The following is a 19,496-nucleotide window of genomic DNA, read 5'->3' on the forward strand; positions in this document are numbered from 1 at the left end:
GTACATTGTTGTTACTATTATTTTTATTATAAATGTAATAATGAAAGTAGCAGCCACCGACGTGGCTCAGTCGGTTAAGGCGCTTGCCTGCCGGTCTGAAGTTGCGCTCGGGCGCGGGTTCGATCCCCGCTTGGCCTGATTACCTGGTTGGGTTTTTTCCAAGGTTTTCCCCAAACGTAAGGCGAATGCCAGGTAATCTATGGCGAATTCTCGGCCTCATCTCGCCAAATACCATCTCGCTATCACCAATCTCATCGACGCTAAATAACCTCGTAATTGATACAGTATCGTTTAATAACCAATTAAAAGAAATTAAACTCCAAGCAATTGTTTGTATATCTCCAACGGGAATTGCCAGTAATTCTGTACCATCATCTGGAGCCGTGCCTGATCTTGCATGTTCCGTTGTTTTTATTGTAATAGTATGACCAGGACATAATTTATGTGCTGCAGACCTCCACAAGCGGCCACATTGCGGTTGCCTGTTACACACTTGAAGAGATCTCGCTAGCGAAGAGCCTTCCTCCACACACTTGGCGAGTTCTCGCTATCACAGGTCACACCTATGCACTGCCTTCATGATTATAATAACTCATTGGAGGAAATATTACAGGTTATGTATTTACGTATATTGTCGTACTTTACAAATTATGTACGAACGCTACTATGCTGAATCTGAATATTCAGATGATGAGGAAATGGAATTATATGAACATATTTTGTTAATGAAAAAAAAAAAAAAAAAGTAAGCCTACAATTAAAGCCAGAAATACCCGGGAATCACTTTGTATCTCACGAAGACCAGGGCGAGTTCCGAATACTGATTTCGATTTAGATGATACGTTTGGGCGTTATTTCAGGTTGAGTAGACGTCAGTTTCTTGCCATTCATGATATGATAGAGGATTCTTTGCTAGGTTATGATTAAAATTAGGTAAACTGTTAAGACGTATAGATAAATTATTTCAAATGTTATAATTAATACTATTAAATCTCATAAAATAAAATATAGCCCTGTTTATTTTCAGATCATCTGATATTTGTCTCCAGATTTAAGTTTCGTATTTTTATAAGTTTTCATCCCGTGTAGCATATAAATAGGTCTACGGGTGACATCGTACAAGTTCGATAAGATTCTAACTGCAGTTATCAGCCATATTTCCTCATTGTCAATAAAAACAACACAATTCATCGCCACCTGTCATATTACTTCTGCATCTTTTTCTACATTCAATCGTCATAAAGAGTATAAATGTCAAACATCTTTGATAAATTTAATGTGTCAAGAAAATTCGCTGACAGTGAGCTACCGATTTCAGCGGGAAACTCGCTCGAGGTTTTCGCCTCGAACGAGAATCTCTTCCAGTGTGTGGACGTCCGTTTGAATCCATGTTATCAATCTTCGAATTTTCTCGCAACACATTTCTCGCTAGCGAGATCTCTTCGAGTGTGTAACGGGCCTTTACAAGGGTCGAACAGAATTCGAGGCTTCGTTCGCGATTTCAAGCACGCGCTGCGGTAAGAACGAGCACACCTCAAATGCCACGTAGCATCCGTTCCCTGTCGGTTTTTCTCGCGAACACAAAGGATTCGTTGCCGCAGTGTGGACGAGTTCGTTGCCGTTTGTTTCGTGAAGAGCGCACACTTGCACTTCTATGCTTTCCTATTGTCGGTGGCGGACCTGACAACTAGTGGCGCTTCGATCGCTAGGATCTACCGGTTATCTGAAGTCAGACACCTCGGAAATACATTTCTCCCGCGTTTAATGATGAAAGTTTCCAGTGGTTGTTAATATGCTTTGTTGTTGTGAGTTATGTAGATGTCTTCAATTTGTTATGCTTTGAATTAATCAGTGACAAAATAATATTGTGTGGCGGTTTACAAAATAATTACAAAAGTTGCTACGGGTTGTTAATATGCTCTGTTATTGAGGGTTATGTAGATTTCTTCAATTTGCTGTGCTTTTAATTAATCAATGACAAAATAATATTGTGTGGTGGTTTACAAAATAATTACAAAAATGCCGTACTGTTTTGTTCCGCGTTGTAGATCGGAATACAGTAGAAATAGTGTAACAAGACATTTCTTTTCATCTCCCAAAGAAAAAGATGAGTTTGGGAAAAGGGCCGTAGCGATTCCGCGGAAAAATAGGCAGCTTTCGGCAAATAACCGTAGTTGTGACGTGCATGTTTCCGAACACATGATTATAAAATCAGACTGTTTTATTATAAAAAGTCATAAGGCAGAAATACCGCGAGTTCGTTGAAAATTACAACCGAGAGCTGTACCTCACATTTTTCCTAATTTACCGAAATTAAATATATGAAAATAAAGGTTACGGAGTGGTAATATTCGATAAGGTCAAACTCAGGGAAGAAATTCATTTTAATAATTTTTCTCTTAAAGTGAACGAAATTGTTGATTTCGGAGACCGCACGACTGATGTCCAAAACAATTAGCAAATCATGCATTAGTATTTATGTTTATGCAAGGTTGGATTCAGGCAACTAATCATGGTGAGTAATTTAATTCATTTATAGGCACTTGAAATATCATTCAACACTTTGTATACTAACATTTTGTGGGTTTTGTTTTCTGTCCCTGAATACGCAACCTGTTACGAAAAGATTAACTGCTTAAATACTGAACTTACAATTGCTTTCTCAACGTTCCAGTTCCCAATGAATTTTCTGTTATGAACGTTCATAATAGTATTACCTGATAGAAGACTATTAATTATGAATAAGGGACTATAAAGGTATTTCTTAAGTTACGAATAACCGGGTTAAATGGAAGAAATTTGCTTTTAAAAAGGACTACATTCAGCGTAACAAGTACCGTGAATTCCTTCCGAGTCACGCTCACAGAGTGCGTACACTATTCGTCCTGCCTCAAGCATGGAGTGGTCTGAAGTAGATTGGATCTCATAAATTACGTCCAGTCTTGTGGAATCCTCGTGATATTGACTATTGTAATAAAAACAACGGAATGTGCCAGTGAACACGCAAGATGAGACAGGGCTCCAAAACGAGCGAAAAAGCAGGATGATTGTACAGAATTACTGGCGACCGTCGTTGGAATTATGCAAGCCGCTGCCGGGACGTTAATTTTTTTAATCGGTTATTTTTATGACGCTCTATCAACTACTAGGTTATTTAGAGTCGATGGAATTTGTGGTAGCGAGTTGGCAATTGACGAGATGAGGTCGAGGATTCGTCATAGATTACCTGACATTCGTCTTACGGTTGAGGAAAACCTCGGAAAAACATAATTAGGTAATAAGCCCAAGTGGGAATCGAACCCATGATTGAGCGCAATTCCCCAGGCAAATGCGTACCGCCTGAACCACGCCGATGGCATCTGGGAAATTAAATATCACTGTTCAACAATGTGAAGTCAAATCATTTCGTGCATATCGTGCGACTAACAGGAAAGGGATTCAGCAGCTATTATGACATTCAGGTGGAAGCAAAACGAAACTTCTTTGAAATGCCAACTTACAATGGACAAGAACGTTTTCATTCATCTGCACCTTCATTTGATGTCTTCTTCCCAAATGGGTTATCCTAGACAACCTACTCAACCAATTACGTCCTCAAATTTCTGTTTCAACTCCCGAATCACCACAAGTCCTCCGATTCAAAGAGTCTTCTCAAGCCGACGTTTCAATGACAAAATCTCCAATTCCATTCTTACTACACTACACCCCGTCACTTCCGGATTTCAATCAAACTCTCTCGGTTCTCTTCAACATCATCCAGCCAGAAATCCGTCCCCAGAATGTTCATCACATAGGCTACTCCGATAGTCAAAACCAGCACGTTTAATATCTTGTTTTTTTATTATTTTTAATTAATTGAATAACAATTTTTGTAGTATTTGTTGTACATATTTTGCATTCCTGTTTTATTTTAAAATAATTTTCTTTGGCGGATTTAAAAACTCGTTTTGACTACGCTTAAATGAAAAACATCATTTAGCAATCATATTTTGATTACTCGAAAAAGAAAATGTTTGTAATTTTATTGTACCACGTGTCTATTACAATGCGACTTCGAAATATTATTGATTTTTCTTGGTGTGATATTTCGAATTTTTTAACTGTAATTCTCTCAATGTTTCATTATTTGTATTGCAATTAAAATATTCCCATTAAAGAAGCACATTATGTTGATAATATGATTTAACTCATATTGATATTTTCCTTTAATGCGATGACAATTGCTGGACAAACTTCTGGAATTATTTCTCCGATAACCTGTTTCGAAATCCGCAAAAGGTATTGAAGGCTTGTAAACGAATCCCCTGTCACTATGTACATGTAACGCGCGGAGTAAATAGTGCATCTCGAACAAGTGGTGCGCAAGATACGAACCACCTGAGTAGTGCGCAAGCCTCGAACACCTTTCTAGTTCCATTCATCTCGCACGATGCACGACCGTGGAAAACGGGGAAGCTTTGCTAACTACTATCTGCGCTTTGGCCAGTAGTAGGATACATTTTCAACAGAAAGAAACGTAGACCTACGGAGCTGTACAAGAGCGGCTAGGGAGTAATTTGGTGAGTGCTATGAATTTTCAAGAAGCCAGCGGCCAGTGTAAAGATCTTAGACCTACGCGGATGATTTCCACCAATTCTGGAGAATTATAGATGGAAATTGGGCCAAACTTTAAAAAAATCAGCCACCAACATGCAAGAACTAATCTCCAGTCAAGATAGGGCAGTATTTATTGTACTAAACTCAATATTCATCCTTTGAAGAATGTTACTGTATAATTAACAAAGTATGTAAAGCACTATTTTGGTCACGATTCTTCCCGCGTTACTGCCGCGGCGCGTCCGTGTATTCCCGGCCTAACGAATCTTTTGTGTTCGCTACGTGGCATTTGAGGTGCGCGCCCGTGTAAGTGGCCTAGAAGCGTGGATGGTTAGACTGCGGCAATGAGATGTGATTGGCTAGCTGGTGCCAGACAAGCTCCGAATAAAAGTTACAGAACTTCGAACGTTATCGAAGGTAGGATATGTTGTAAAAACCCATTCACACACAGGCTGTTTACAAATACATGAGTCGTCTAGATTCAAAATCCTCCATAATCCTCAAACACGATTTTATAGGAATTGCAATTTTTTATATTTCCATGAAAAAAAATCAAGTTGTTTTCAGAATATTATGGTTTATGAACGTTATTAGGTGTCAAGATTAATTTTTAGAAAAAGAATCTGATATATGTCAGTAAAAGAGCTTCATAGGCATTTAAATTGCATGCATAATGGGTTTTGTTCCTAAAGTTAGGGAGTTTTGAAACTTAACTGTGGTTCAAGCTTGAGAATACAGTGGAGATTGAAATTCAAAGGAATGTATGTGAGAAAAATAAAAGAAATGAATTAGTGACATGGTTTATTAACAAAAGTGAACCCAACTTTTTGCCATCATATTATCAAATCAACTGAAAACATAGAACTTTAAACTTTTGTCAAGATCTTGGAACGTAAGCTTTCCCGGCCGGCGTCATAGGGATCGATGTTATCCGGCTAAAGGGCCGTGGTCTGTTGGAGCTGTTGCTACCATACGTTTCGTCTGCTACTCCGGCAGACATCATCAGTGGTGTGGCTTACGGGAGCAAGATGTCATCTGCAGCTCCTTCACAAACACAATCATTATAAACAGTCTCGGAGTTAATATTTCCATTTTGTATGATATTAAGATAACATTTGAGTATATCCAACCCTTTCCACTTTGGAGCATAATGTTTCATGAGAAGATTATTAACATCATTTTCTTGAGATTGATTTCTAATCCTTTAGGAATTGATACCAACGGAATAATATCTTTGACAGTGGCAACTCTTTTGGTCATATTTTGCATCGTTCATTTCACTCGCATGATCCTCCTGGCCTTGAATCATAACATTAGTTTTAGTTCTGTATATAAAAAAAACATTTACACCATTGAAACTTGAAATCCCAATTGGCTGTAGCTTCGAAATGTGTCTAGGTTGCATTCTTCTAATCAAATAAAAATACACGATTTAAAATACCTTGAACTCTGTCTATTTTCAAACCTAAACAACCAAGAAAGGCATTTCGACATACAGGAACTAGGGAACCTGTAGACGAACAACGAATGTTGCATTTAAATGTTAATCCTGTCTTTGAATTTTGTACACAAGTAGTCTTTACTGTAGAACACTTGTAATGTTGTAGAATAAAATTATTCTGTTGTATTTTGTCTTGAGACCGATAAAACACCCTACGGACCTTCATTATAGCAATCATTCGCAATGTTGTACATCGGAATATTTTCGTCTTCTGCTTGCAAATTTGGAAACTGAAAGAATACCTGTAAAAATTAAAATGCCAAATAACTACAGTATCGATGTTGACTGCAATAATACTAGGCCTATATGAAAACGAACATAAACTTGGAGGTTGTGTTAAAAGGCTAGATTTAATTACTTTTCTTGGCGCATTCCGTTTCTTTCCCAGTTTTCTGTTTGTCTCTGTCGCTCTCTATATCTATCCGGTGAAAAAGACAAGCATATACTCTAAATTCGCTGATGTTTTATAGAGATTTGTAACGAAAAACACAAATATGTTTTCACAATAGGATCGTATTTAAGCTACAACAGAACGTATGACGCCATATTGCCACGTGACTGCATCCTGCATCACTAATTGGCTCTTTTGTTGAAAGACGTTTTTTGAATCTAACAACTTCGTAAGTTTTACGTCCTATAGGGGATTTTGAAACTAAAGTCAATTTTCATCGCTCTATTTCAACCCAATTGAGTAGGCTTTAAACTTCAATATTTATACAGATTCAAATGGTATAAAAACATGAAAATGAGCAAAAATTGCGTTTAGGGTGTTTTGAACCTAGACGACTCAAACGTTTCAAAAGATCACACATTTTCCACAACAACAGATAGATGTCAGAGAATTAAAAAGCTTTCTCCTTTCTTCCTTTTTTTATTTGGGTCAAGGTCTGTAGAATGGGGAGGTTATCTCAGCGGGTGGGTGGGGTAGAGTGACGTCATTGGTTTCAACACTGACCAGGGCGTCAAAATACAGAAAAGCTTATAAAAAGTTCAGAGTGTTGTATACCTTTATGTGGAGCAAAAGCATTGTTCATTCTAGTAGAAGCTAAATTAACAAATTCCAATATAACCTGATTAGGTACGTGGCTAAAGAATCCAACGCCCACATTTTTTCACCATACAGAACGATGCTAGAAGCAAAGAAGATGTGCTATGTTGACACCATTAAAATAACAGGAAAGTCTGCTGAAACTGATCTGTAGGCATTGTTAGATCACACTTCAAAAAGAATAAAATTGAAAGTCCCAAGAAAGAAACTGAAACATTTTCGACAGATGTCAAGTCATTTCTATCAGCTCCAGATGCATCTACACATTGATAGAGTGTCCACCCAGGCCCTGATGAAGATGACTCCCTTCATCTTCACAGACGCTGATGCTAGCGAGTGAAAAAGGTACACATATTGTGTGTATGTGTGTGTGTATAGATCAGTGTTCCGCAACCGGTGTGCCTTCACAAGGTGAAAGGTGTGACGCGAAAATTAATTAAAAGTAAATTAAAATTAAAATTATGTGATGATAAAACATGCCCAATCCCCGAGTGTCTGACGTTGTGTATGGTAAAAAGCTCAGTAGTGCTGCTTTGATTCCAAACGACATTTGTTATCAAAACATTTCTTTCTGTCAAAAGAAAAAAAAAACCAGTGAAGCTCATGATGACGTCGGTACGTGTTTCTCAAAAAAAAAAAAAAAAAAAAATCCAGGAAGCTAGCTATAAGGTAGCCTTACTTACTGTAAAGGCCAAAGAAACACAGGCAATAGCTGAAACGTAGTTAATGCCTGCCGTAAAGGTATGGTGAAAATAATCCTGGGTTCAAAAGCTGTTAGTGAAATTTAAAAAAATCCTTTCTCTGCTGACACAATTAGCCGCCGAGTTAGTGACATCCAAGACTTATGAAGGAGAAAATAAAGAGCAGTCAGAAGTTCGAGTCAGTCACGCACAACTTCTTTCCTACATTCGGTACATTGATGGCAGCCACCGGCGTGGCTCAGTCGGTTAAGGCGCTTGCTGCCGGTCTGAAATTGCGCTCGGGCGCGGGTTCGATCCCCGCTTGGCCTGATTACCTGGTTGGGTTTTTCCGAGGTTTTCCCCAACCGTAAGGTGAATGCCAGGTAATCTATGGCGAATCCTCAGCCTCATCTCGCCAAATACCATCTCGCTATCACCAATCTTACCGACGCTAAATAACCTCGTAGTTGATACAGCGTCGTTAAATAACCAAATAATATAAAAAAAAAATAAAATACATTGATGGCAATGTTACTGCAAGTCATTTCTTCTTTTTACAACAAACTGCCCAGCAAGCAACTGGTGAAGAAATATTTCGTGTAACTAATGAATATGAATTAACATTGGAGCATTGGTACAGACGGAGCCGCTTCTACGACGGGCCGAGTTAAAGGATTCGTGGCTACAGTAGGTGAAGTAAATCCTAACATAGGAGCGACCACTGTGTCATTCACCGCGAAGCCACTGTTGCTAAGTTTTTACCATCTCCTCTGAAAATTGTGATGGACGAAGTAGTATAATTCGTGAACTTCGTCAAATCGCGGCCCCAAAAGACGCGGCTTTTTTTCGTTTTGTGTCAGGAAATGGGATAGAGCACCCTGCTACACACAGGTAACGTGTTAGCGCAGTAGTAAGCTCCGAAACCGGTTGTGGTGCTAGAGACGTCCAGTCGGAGCGCGAACTTGCTTATGTCTGTGGAAGCACCGGAGCACATAACGAGTTATAGTGGAGCGCTCCGCTCCGTTTAGGCTGTCTGACAACGCTGTGTTGGCGCGAATGTTTGAACTTACAGAGGAGGCACTTGCATTGAGGGCATGAGTACGCGGATTTATTTGCAGATGATGAATGGGTATCTACGTTGGAATATCTTTCTGATATGTTCGTACATTTGAATGAGCTTAACAGAAAAGTGCTAAGTAGGAACGAAAATATTCTGACTAGTATGGATAAGATTCAAGGATTTGTGAATAAACTGAATTTGCGGATACAGATTGAAAATGGGTCGTTTGAGATGTTCCCACTGCATGGCTCCTTCTGACGGTAATAAAGTGTTGATGTACTTCATTAAAAAACATTTAGCAATCTTGCGGCAGGATTATTTTGGAGAGAGGAGTTCCAGATTTCGACTGGGTTCGTGATCCATTCATTGTGGATTCAAAACATCTTCCGAATAATATACTCGTACAAGAGGAACTGGCAGATTTAAAAGTAGATAAAACATTGAAATTAAAACTTCTCGAAGTGCCTTTGGAAATATTTTGGTTGTCAACAAGGAGTGAATACCAGGCTTCTCCGAGATGGCAGTTAATGTGTTATTGCTATTTTCAACTACTTATGTGTGAACTGTGCTTCTCGACGTTAACTGAAATTAAAACTTCAAAGAGAGAGAGACTCAAATCCATCGATGAAATGAGGCTTGCAATGTTAACGATTCCGCTACGGATCAGCCTTCTATGTGCAGCTAAGCAGGCCCAAGTATCACATTGAAGGTGTGAGTAGAGCTATTTACTTCAATATCAGGAATAGAATCGCGTATTTTGTACAGTGAATTAAAGTTCATAAATTGTTAATAAATGCACGAGTCGATTTATTTTATAATAATGATAATGACAATAATAATAATAATAATAATAATAATAATAATAATAATAATAATAATAATAACAAATTTGATTACATTACGTAATTATATTACAAGAGTCACATCATATTATGTTTTTGAGGGGATTAACATTTTGGTGTGCCGTGTTGAGTCTAGGCCCATCTAGGGTGTGCCGTGAGTAGAAAATAGTTGCGTAACACTGATATAGATAAAATAGACTATGACTTTCAAATCTCTTAGAAACAATGAAATTATCATCCACGCCGAAAGCACTTACTGTAGCTATTTATGAGAATATACTCGATATTTAATTCTTAATTATCTTATTTTTGCGATTTGTTTCGACTTTGTTACGCTGAAATTAATTCAAACATCTCAAGAGGTTTGGCCCCTCAATAACATAATGAATGAGTCACAACCGAAACGTTTCTCCAGACCAGATGTCTTCATTTCTAAGTATTAATATATTTTATATTTAGAGAAGCATTAAAAGCCAATAGTTATAAATCGAATACTGGCGTGTTTCGAGAATTATTGGAATTTGCTGAAAGTTAGATGAGCCTCTCAAGAATCATTTTTTGAACTCAAAAGTGTTTACAGGAACTTTCAAGATAATCCAGAATGAACTTCTTGACTGTATTTTGGAGGCTGTAGTGATGAAATATCTGCTGAAATACAACAATTTAAATTTTTGTCAGTCGTGTCAGATGACACAACTGATGTATCAGGTCATATGCAGCAGGTTATTGCTTTCCATTATGAATTGGGAGGTGCTGTGCATGAAAGTTTGTGGGGTTGTTTAATCCAAAAGCCAAAAATGCTGAAGTAGTAGCAGAAAGCATTTAAGAGCAGTTGAATACAGTTCTGAATGGCGACAGTGACAAACTTATCACGCAGATCTACGACAGAGAGGCTGTAACGAGTGGAGAGAAGGCAGATGTAGAATTATTAAATAATCCTATAAATATGCACATCAGCTGAATCTAATCGTAGAAAAGGTAGCATCACGGAATTCACGAGCTCGTATTTTTTTCAGTAGTCTTGCCACTATACCAGCATTTTATTCTAAGTTGCCCTTACGATTAGCTGTGCTGGTTAGTGTTTCTAGACGAGTACCTGGAGGATCGCACACGATGGAATTTTCATAGCCAATTAGTTAATACTGTTTTTGAAAATAAGGAGAGTTTAATAGAATGCTATGAGGAACTTCAAACCGAAAGAAATCATTCCACTGTACAAGGAGGTACAGGGATTCTGCGTATGTTTAATGATCAGAACTTCAACTTTTGGCTAAAATTTTTTCTTATCATGCCTCATGTGGGTATTTTGTATAACCATCTACAGCATTGTAATGCAAATTCCACCAGCATCCACAATGCAGCAAATTCATTCCTTGAGGCAATCATGAAAGAAAGAAACAAACACACTTCCTTCTGTTACTCATCAACAAGAAGAAACTCCTCCCATGAAGAAAAGGAAAACTGAGTCGCAAAATCTTGTCTCTGCTGAAGAGATGTGCGATATTATTTCTTGTCAGGTAAAAGAGATTTGCTTTCAATAAGCATCTACCTACTGTCCAAGAGGGAAGGAAACACTATGAAGACATACGATGTCTACATGCCCTGTCCTTCCTCTTCAACTTAAGACAACAAACAACTCTCTTGTGTATGTTTCAATTTTCGAGTTTTTGGCCAGAAAATCGGGAAAACGAACCACTGTGAGCCAGCAGTGGCAACTGCTGACTTGGCCAAGGGGTTTGGGGACAAAATGTCTTGTTTAAATGTCATGTGTAGGACCTCAAAGGGCCAATAAAATGTGTCAAATAATACTCTGAGTTGTATTTTTGCAAACGTGTTTATGCATTATTTTTGAAAATCTAAATTGTTACTTCTTGAGGTTGTGGAAAAATCTAGCTCCATATACGAATTAATTTCAACAAATAAAATCACAGAAATTCTGGTAGGACTGGGGTATGACATGTTATTATCCAATCAGCAGCAACCTCTTAAAACATGCCTGTGATACATTATATTTTTCGTTTATGGTTAATCAGTATCAGTTGCTACCAAATCGTTTCGACTTTCCCATCTGGTCAACAGCTGAATTACCATAGAGGAAACAATTTTCTCTATGTAGATAATTTTGTATTTGTTTCCCTTCTGAACAACATCTGAATTTCATACTTTCTTTCGAGGTTTGTTCATTGTTTTTCCTTTTTTTGTTGTTTCTTGCAGCTTGATATGGGAATTTGTTAAAATTTTTACATGTTTTATAATCTAAACATACAATTTATACCATTACTATTTATATTACTTTGGAAAAGATTTTATAACCTAGCCTATATAATTTATATCATTAAGACTAAGATTTGTATTATTCTGTAATAAAACATATTTTTAAAATGAACCCTAACCTCAATGATATCGTCGTAATGGAGACTGATATTAAAAATCTGAAAAAGAAATCAGTTCCAGTTTGTAATCCATTATTTATTGAAATGAAACATCTTTCAGCAGCCTTCTACTGCCCTCTATATATGAATAATTCGCCTGTCATTTGTTAATATACAGTATTTATTTTTATTTTTCTCGCATCTGCATTAAATTTCTCCAATACGACTAATGGTAGCCAAATGTCATTTTCTAGCCATTTATTTTCGTTTTCCTTTCATGTAATACAATTATTGTGGGTAACAAAACTCCACAGCAGAGGTTGTCACGACTTCCTACACAATATAGTCTAAATCAAGGTGATTCGAAACTAAAGATTACTAAAATGTTACTTTCGTCCACTGGGCCGTGTCTCAGCGCGATTATCTAGTTCTGGAAATAGGATTAAGCTCCTGATCGCGATTGGTGACTCTAGTCTGTCACTAGTATTAGGAATAGCTGAAGGAAAAGAAGAAGAATGAGATGGCATGACGAAGTCAAGAAAGCAACCAACCTCCCATGGGCAGAGATAGAACCCAAAGGAGGAAGATAATCAAGAACGCGACAGCCACAAGAATAAGAGAATTCGAGCTGTAAAGAAAGGCTGGCAACCAAGTGCCGTGTACATCCAGTGTGGATCTTCAAGGATCGCTTGAGGTCTATGTACTACTACTGTGGGGACCTCACGAGATCAGCCCTGTAGGAATGTGAAGTAATGCCATCCTACACGCAGGCAACAGCCAGCGTATCGCCACTCTTGCTCGCAGAAAACGACATAGTGACGCATTACTAACTACATTATATATTAACTAACCAACTTTTAAAATATAAACAAACAGTTTCAACTTATACAACACATCGACACAAAGCTAGTCCCAGCGTATCGCCACTCTTGCTCGCAGAAAACGACATAGTGACGCATTACTAACTACATTATATATTAACTAACCAACTTTTAAAATATAAACAAACAGTTTCAACTTATACAACACATCGACACAAAGCTAGTCCCAAACTAGTTTATATTTTCAGCCACAGTATAATTAAACACTATGTGGCGACAGTGATGTCATCTGTTTAGTGTCATAAGGGTCAGACTCATAACAACTTACCTTACATCTGGTCAGTTCTAGGAAGAGCGGTGCTCCATTCATCAATACCTCCCCGCACCGCACCTAATTAAAATATACCTCGCAGAGACTTTCTCGTCAGCTCCCCACAGTACTTCACCATTGAGAATCGCGCCTATTAGCCCCACTTTGTGAGAGCTGTACACTAACAATGTAGCGTACACCCTAATCACACAACAGAGATAAATATCCTATTTTCTGCAAAGTTGACTTTTTCGTATAAACGCGGCCTCTTAAATTCTATGGAACTAGAAACGAGCAACAGGTCAATAGCATGAGCGATTCCATCCTTCTGGGCAGACGACCGCTTATAAAATAAGCTGGACACTCACCTACGACTCACGACGCTCCGACTTCAGTTTACTATTCATTGACAATAGTCTATTCGTACAAAACAGCAATAATGAATGATGGAATTAGAGTATCCTGCACCCGAAACAAAAACGGGATTCGAACCAGGTCTTGCAGTGTTACTAATTTTCTCGTATGTTTTATATATTTCGCAATAATTCAGGCCCTTTGCCATGTGCGAATGACAATTATCACATCCAAGTTACTGTTTAATTTCTTAAAATATTATTCAGAAGACATGTAAGTTGAACTTATCCACCACTGTGGAATAACGGTTAGTGTGTCTGGCCGTGAAACTTTTTTTTTATTATTTTAGTAGGTTATTTTACGACGCTTTATCAACATCTTAAGTTATTTAGCGTCTGAATGAGATGAAGGTGATAATGCCGGTGAAATGAGTCCGGGGTCCAACACCGAAAGTTACCTAGCATTTGCTCATATTGGGTTGAGGGGAAAACCCCGGAAAAAACCTCAACCAGGTAACTTGCCCCGACCGGGAATCGAACCCGGGCCACCTGATTGGCAGTGAAACGAGCGGGCCCGGGTTCAAATCCTATTTGGGACAAGTTACCTGGTTGGAGTTTTATCCATACAATAGCCCGGGTGAAGTTCACGGTGCGGCGTGCTGGCTACCCTATCATTCACAAGTAGGAGAGGTAAGCACAATAAGCCTCAGACTGCAGTGCAAACCTTCGAGTCCCTCCTCGGTACAAGGTAAAAAGGAAAGTTGAACTTTCATTTTCCGAACTGCAAACAAAATACATTCTTTATAAGCCTGAAAGTAAGACAATAGATTTAATTTACGATCTGTTCGGTTTCGAATGGATTTTCATAGAAGCTTCGGAGTTCACGACTAAGCCGCCTAATTTACCTAATTTATCTGCCCTGAGCAAAAACAAATCATAAGACTGAATTTACGATTGGAATTAGAGAAGAATGCTATACACAATATTTTTTGTAGTTTGAGATCAACTTCACCGTATCATTTCACAATACCGTAATTTATTCCATGCAGTTACTTAAAAAGTTACCTACAAAGAAAATCGTCTGATATTTCTCGCTGTGAATCACCATTGTTTGTTTTCGATTTCAAATAAAGTTATAAACTGATTCGTAAGCTATACTGAATAATTAACAAAATTCGATCAATACGTTGGGAGAAATACAGGGCCGATCGGCATGACCACAACAGCTTTTATTTCACGCTATATCTGCAGTGTCCTTCCTGGAGTAGGCTATTCATGTAGTTCATAGAACTTGTACAAGCACGGATATTATTTCGAAAAGTGTAGCCTATTTCCGTAAAAAAATAAATAAATAAAAAAAAAATAAGTACATTTCGCAACGTAACAATACGTATGAAGAGAAGGGGGGGGGGGGAAGCGCAGACGAAGAGGATTGCGGGAAATAAACAGTATGATATAAACGACATGAATACGACATGAATCCTCTGTAAAGCAACATTAAGTATGGTACCTACAGTATCCAACTAAACGATCCACACCTTTCTGTCGGAAAAAATTTGCATGTATCCCTATGCAGTTGAAAGGCAACATTATTATTTCATGTAGGCTATAATACCAAAGCAAGTAATGAGAACACATGTGATTTATTTTCCTTCATTGCAGTACCATCAGCAATAATTACAGTATCATGATAATTTAAACAACGTCGTCTAATGATCTAACCCATAAAATTAACTACCACCAGAAAATATGGTATTTAACGGGCTTATTCCGCTTTGCGATGAAAACGAATCTCGTGACATTCATCTCTGAAATTTTTTCCGTAGTTTTCTTCAGTTTCTACAAAAAGGCACCGACCGTAATAACAGGCCTAGATCTCGACTCATTGCTTCCTAATATTTTTTTTTTCTTTTCAATTCGTAACTTGTCACGATTATGAATACCATCGGCATCGCTGAATAACGTGGAAAGAAAAACAGCTCACATTACTGGCCGCCTTCATGTTTTGATTAACGTTATTGTGTGCTTGGTCAACCCAGATTGCTTCATTAGCCAGCATGTCACTGTATGCCTTGTCTTCCACCGTGCCATTGTGGTATTACTACACGTGCTGTCGGCAGGGGAAACGGGCGATGTGTTTCGGTCGCCAGCCGGTAGGTGTTATCGCTCTTTTGATTGTTCCACCCTAATCGATCTGAACGATTCACGAGAAGGCGACGGGATCCGCTTTCTGTAAAACGGTGCAGCAACAATTAACGGGACACACAGACACGTACATTATCTTACCTGGGCACGTTCGGCACAACAATCGGAGGTACAACTCGTATTCGCCCCCGCAACATTCAGAAGTCCTGGGTCCACTGAGATTAATCAATACATACAGCCCGGGTCGTGACGTCACAGTCACGTGACTTGCCACCCTTACCCCGTCACACATGTGTGCGTGTGCTACGGAAAATCAAATTCTCATCTCGCGCCGAATTTTGGGTTCGTCAGTTCTTTATGCAACAAGAAAACGGTTAACGGGCTTCTACCTTGGAGAAACTGCCACGCTACGGCTACAATGCTGAGAGACACCAGCTTTTAAAAAATTACGAGACCTTGAGGCTCTGACATACTGCGTTGTACTGTACACTACAGAGCCGAAAAAGAACAAAAGACCATTGCAGAACTTCAACAATGCTCACTAGATTTAAGTATGACTAACAATTGGTAAGGTCCTGAATTTGTTTAAGTTCTACCAAAGAAGCGCATACACTTAACTTATAGATGAGCCCAAAAAATTAACAATCAAGAAATGGAGAAATAAATGTTGGGTTAAGCTGATTAAACAGTGCTTAAATACGTGTGAGTACGTACAATATATAAACGATTGCTTTATCAGGAAGCTTTACTTGAGAAAATTATAATTTCCTATAGACATCATACGAATGACCCTGGGGCGAATGTAGAAGAACAACGTAACATCGCCCTATAGAAAAATCGCACACAAATACACATGTATTTAAAACCATGTGCTATGCATATTAGATTATGTACAAATTTTCATTTATAACTCAATTTCACTTTCATCATTCAGAGTCCATTACGAAGGCGGTTCTTTCCAAATACCTACTGCCAATCAAAATCATGAACGTTTGTAAAAGGTTTAAATCTTCAGCGGGCTGCGACTTCGCATTTACACAAATTTAATTGACGTTCGAAAATCGTACTTTTTAAATATCAATACATACACAGTAATTCCAATATTCACACCACTTTAAAAAATAAAATTAAATATAAACTACATACCTTGATATTATTCACGACGTGATGGGTACTACACAAATTCACGCGCTTACACTTTCAAGGAGTTGGCGTATAAAACTTCTTTTCATGACGAACTACCAACAACAAACATGGCTACCCAAGCTCAAGAAACCGCGAAAAATCTACGGAGAGCACTAAATCGATCACTATGGCATTTTCGCCCACAAAACACATACACTTAATCACATAATAAGAACGTAATCGAAAATTTATAGTACAGATCTCACTAAAAGATTGGATAAATGTATCAAGAGAATTAATAATCCGAGTTGCAGTAAACTATCCCACGCAAACTCTTGCTCCATCTACCGAACTTGTCAGTAATCATTGTGGTCGTAAAAATAATAATTAAACCAAAGTATTTAATTGAACATTTCATAATTATGATGTTATATTTTCTTATTAATAAACGTATAATTTGTTTGATTGTATTTTCTATTACACATTGAAAACAGGAATTAATATCGACTTATAAATTATCGACTTTCAGAGAAGCGGTAAACTTGAATTATTTTGTACTCAATGCTCATAGGTAACGATCTATCCAACGAAAGGGGAAAGGAACTGGCCACTCTACCCCATTATCTCCTGGTTTAGTTGCCTTATTGGTGTCACTTATGAGGTTCACACCTGTCTTCGAACAGTTGACTAAACAACAACAGTGATAACATCTGGAATTTTATGGCAATAAAATATATGCTTATAAAATATGGACACTTAAAATGTGCAATAGGTCCTCAAAGTTACATATATATATGTAGGTTATTTTACGTTTTAGGTAAAGAACGATTGCTGTTCACAGGCCTATTCTTCATTGGCAAGGAAATAGAGCTCAACAACATGGAGATGCAATGACTACTGATACGGAAAGATTTTGCAGAATTAAATTAAAAGTGGAAAGAAGTCTCTAATTTATGAAAGAACAGAAAGACTTCTCACTTTCCAGAAGTTCAAAAGTGAAATGTTGATAAGTTTGATGGTGGAATAGACTCCAGGATAGACTACTACAACTCAAGTTTATGTTCAAGTGGGCCATGGAACTTAGTTCAAGATGATTTTTGTGTCTAATAGTGGGTACCTGACTGTTCGTCATTCACTCATATGAAGCCAGTTATGTAGACCAATTTATTGACAGATTCGAAGCCCAAGGTGCAGCACAGACTATATCTGCGATGGGGTGAAGGAGACTTGTTGGGATTCCACAGGGGAACCAGAGCTCCCAGAGAAAACCCGTGTTTAGTTAAAGATTGTGACGAAAATTCTGAAGCCCCCTCTCCAAATTTTACACTATCATTTATAAGTAAACACATACTTACTTACTTACTTATGGCTTTTAAGGAATCCAGAGGTTCACTGCCGCCCTCACATAAGCCTGCCAGCAATCCCTATTCTGAGCAAGATTAATCCAGTCTCCACCATCATATCCCACCTCCATCAAATACATTTCAATATTATTCTCCCATCTACGTCTCGGCCTCCAGCTTCTCAACTAATACTCTATATGCATTTCTGGATTCGCCCATATGTGCTACATGCTCTGCCCATCTCAAACATCTGGATTTATGTCAGGTGAAGAATACAATGCGTGCAGTTCTGGATTGTGTAACTTTCTCCATTCTCCTGCAACTTCATCCCTCTTAGCCCCAAATATTTTCCTAAGCACCTTATTCTCAAACATCCTTAACCTCTGTTCCTCTCAAAGTGAGAATCCAAATTTCACAACCATACAGAACAACCTATATAAACACATTATTTAAAATGTACAAAGCAAATAATTATTTTATTCCTAACAATTTTCTTTGTATTTTCACGTTTGTAATTCAGAATCCTAGTGTCAATCTAGGGACTAGACGTCATTTTCGTGGACAAGTCCTCATTTTTACGTGTCTGTCCTCAGTCTGTGAACAAATTTTTAATTTTCCAAAATGTCCTATTTTTAATACGTTGATGCTTCATAGCTTATAATGGGTGCCATAACGATAGTCTTTACTCTTTTCGATGTATGGCATTAAGTAGCATTGCTGTTTGATAAGGAGGCAGATGCATTTATGGAAAGAGAAATTATGTTACAGAAATTGTTTGGAGTAGGCCTACTTGAAAAAATGAGTAACGCTCTTTGATGATCTGAAGGAAATTGAATATACTGATGTAGCAAAAAGCATTATTTACTTAAAAACGAAAGGCATTAATGTTGATGATATCAAATGTTTTGACCAGTTTTGCAACCTGAACATTATAGTAATGTTAATGAATTTCATAAGTTAACATGTAGTAAGAAATGGTCCAAATATTTCAATGCCAGTGTACACAATGAATGTCACTCAGAATTGCTAAAAATTGCCGAGTTTTCCTTTTGCATCCCAGGCCACAATACTAACGGTGAGTGTTTTCATTAGTTTCATCTCAATGGCCACATGAACATAACAGGCTGACAATTGAATCTGTTAAGGGTCTGTTACTAGTGCAATACAATTTTAAGGAATACTTCTGCCAGGATTTTTATAAACATCTTTTGAACAAACCTTAACTCCTGCAAGGAATATCATCCTCAGAGAAATATCTGTGAACTTGCTTTGTTTTACAAGCACTCTAACTATTACGAGA

At 37.9% G+C, this 19,496-nt stretch overlaps 1 protein-coding gene across 7 annotated transcripts in view; it reads right to left on the bottom strand.

The window, feature by feature from the left end:
• Positions 1–17,201, bottom strand: part of LOC138706798 (CTD small phosphatase-like protein 2) — a 75,252-nt gene extending 58,051 nt beyond the window's left edge. For 3 of the 7 annotated variants that reach the window (XM_069836514.1, XM_069836513.1, XM_069836512.1), the window contains exon 1: positions 16,875–17,201. Coding sequence is in view for 4 of the 7 variants with exons in the window: in XM_069836510.1 (XP_069692611.1) it covers positions 15,870–16,020 (151 nt within the window). In the remaining 3 variants the exon portion in view is untranslated. Of the gene's footprint in view, positions 1–15,869; positions 16,036–16,874 lie in introns of those variants that run through there. The other 4 variants (XM_069836510.1, XM_069836509.1, XM_069836508.1 and 1 more) reach the window with 2 other exon arrangements.
• Positions 17,202–19,496: the final 2,295 nt, after the last annotated feature.

The sequence above is a fragment of the Periplaneta americana genome, chromosome 9 (assembly GCF_040183065.1).
Source record: "Periplaneta americana isolate PAMFEO1 chromosome 9, P.americana_PAMFEO1_priV1, whole genome shotgun sequence".
Taxonomy (NCBI): domain Eukaryota; kingdom Metazoa; phylum Arthropoda; class Insecta; order Blattodea; family Blattidae; genus Periplaneta; species Periplaneta americana.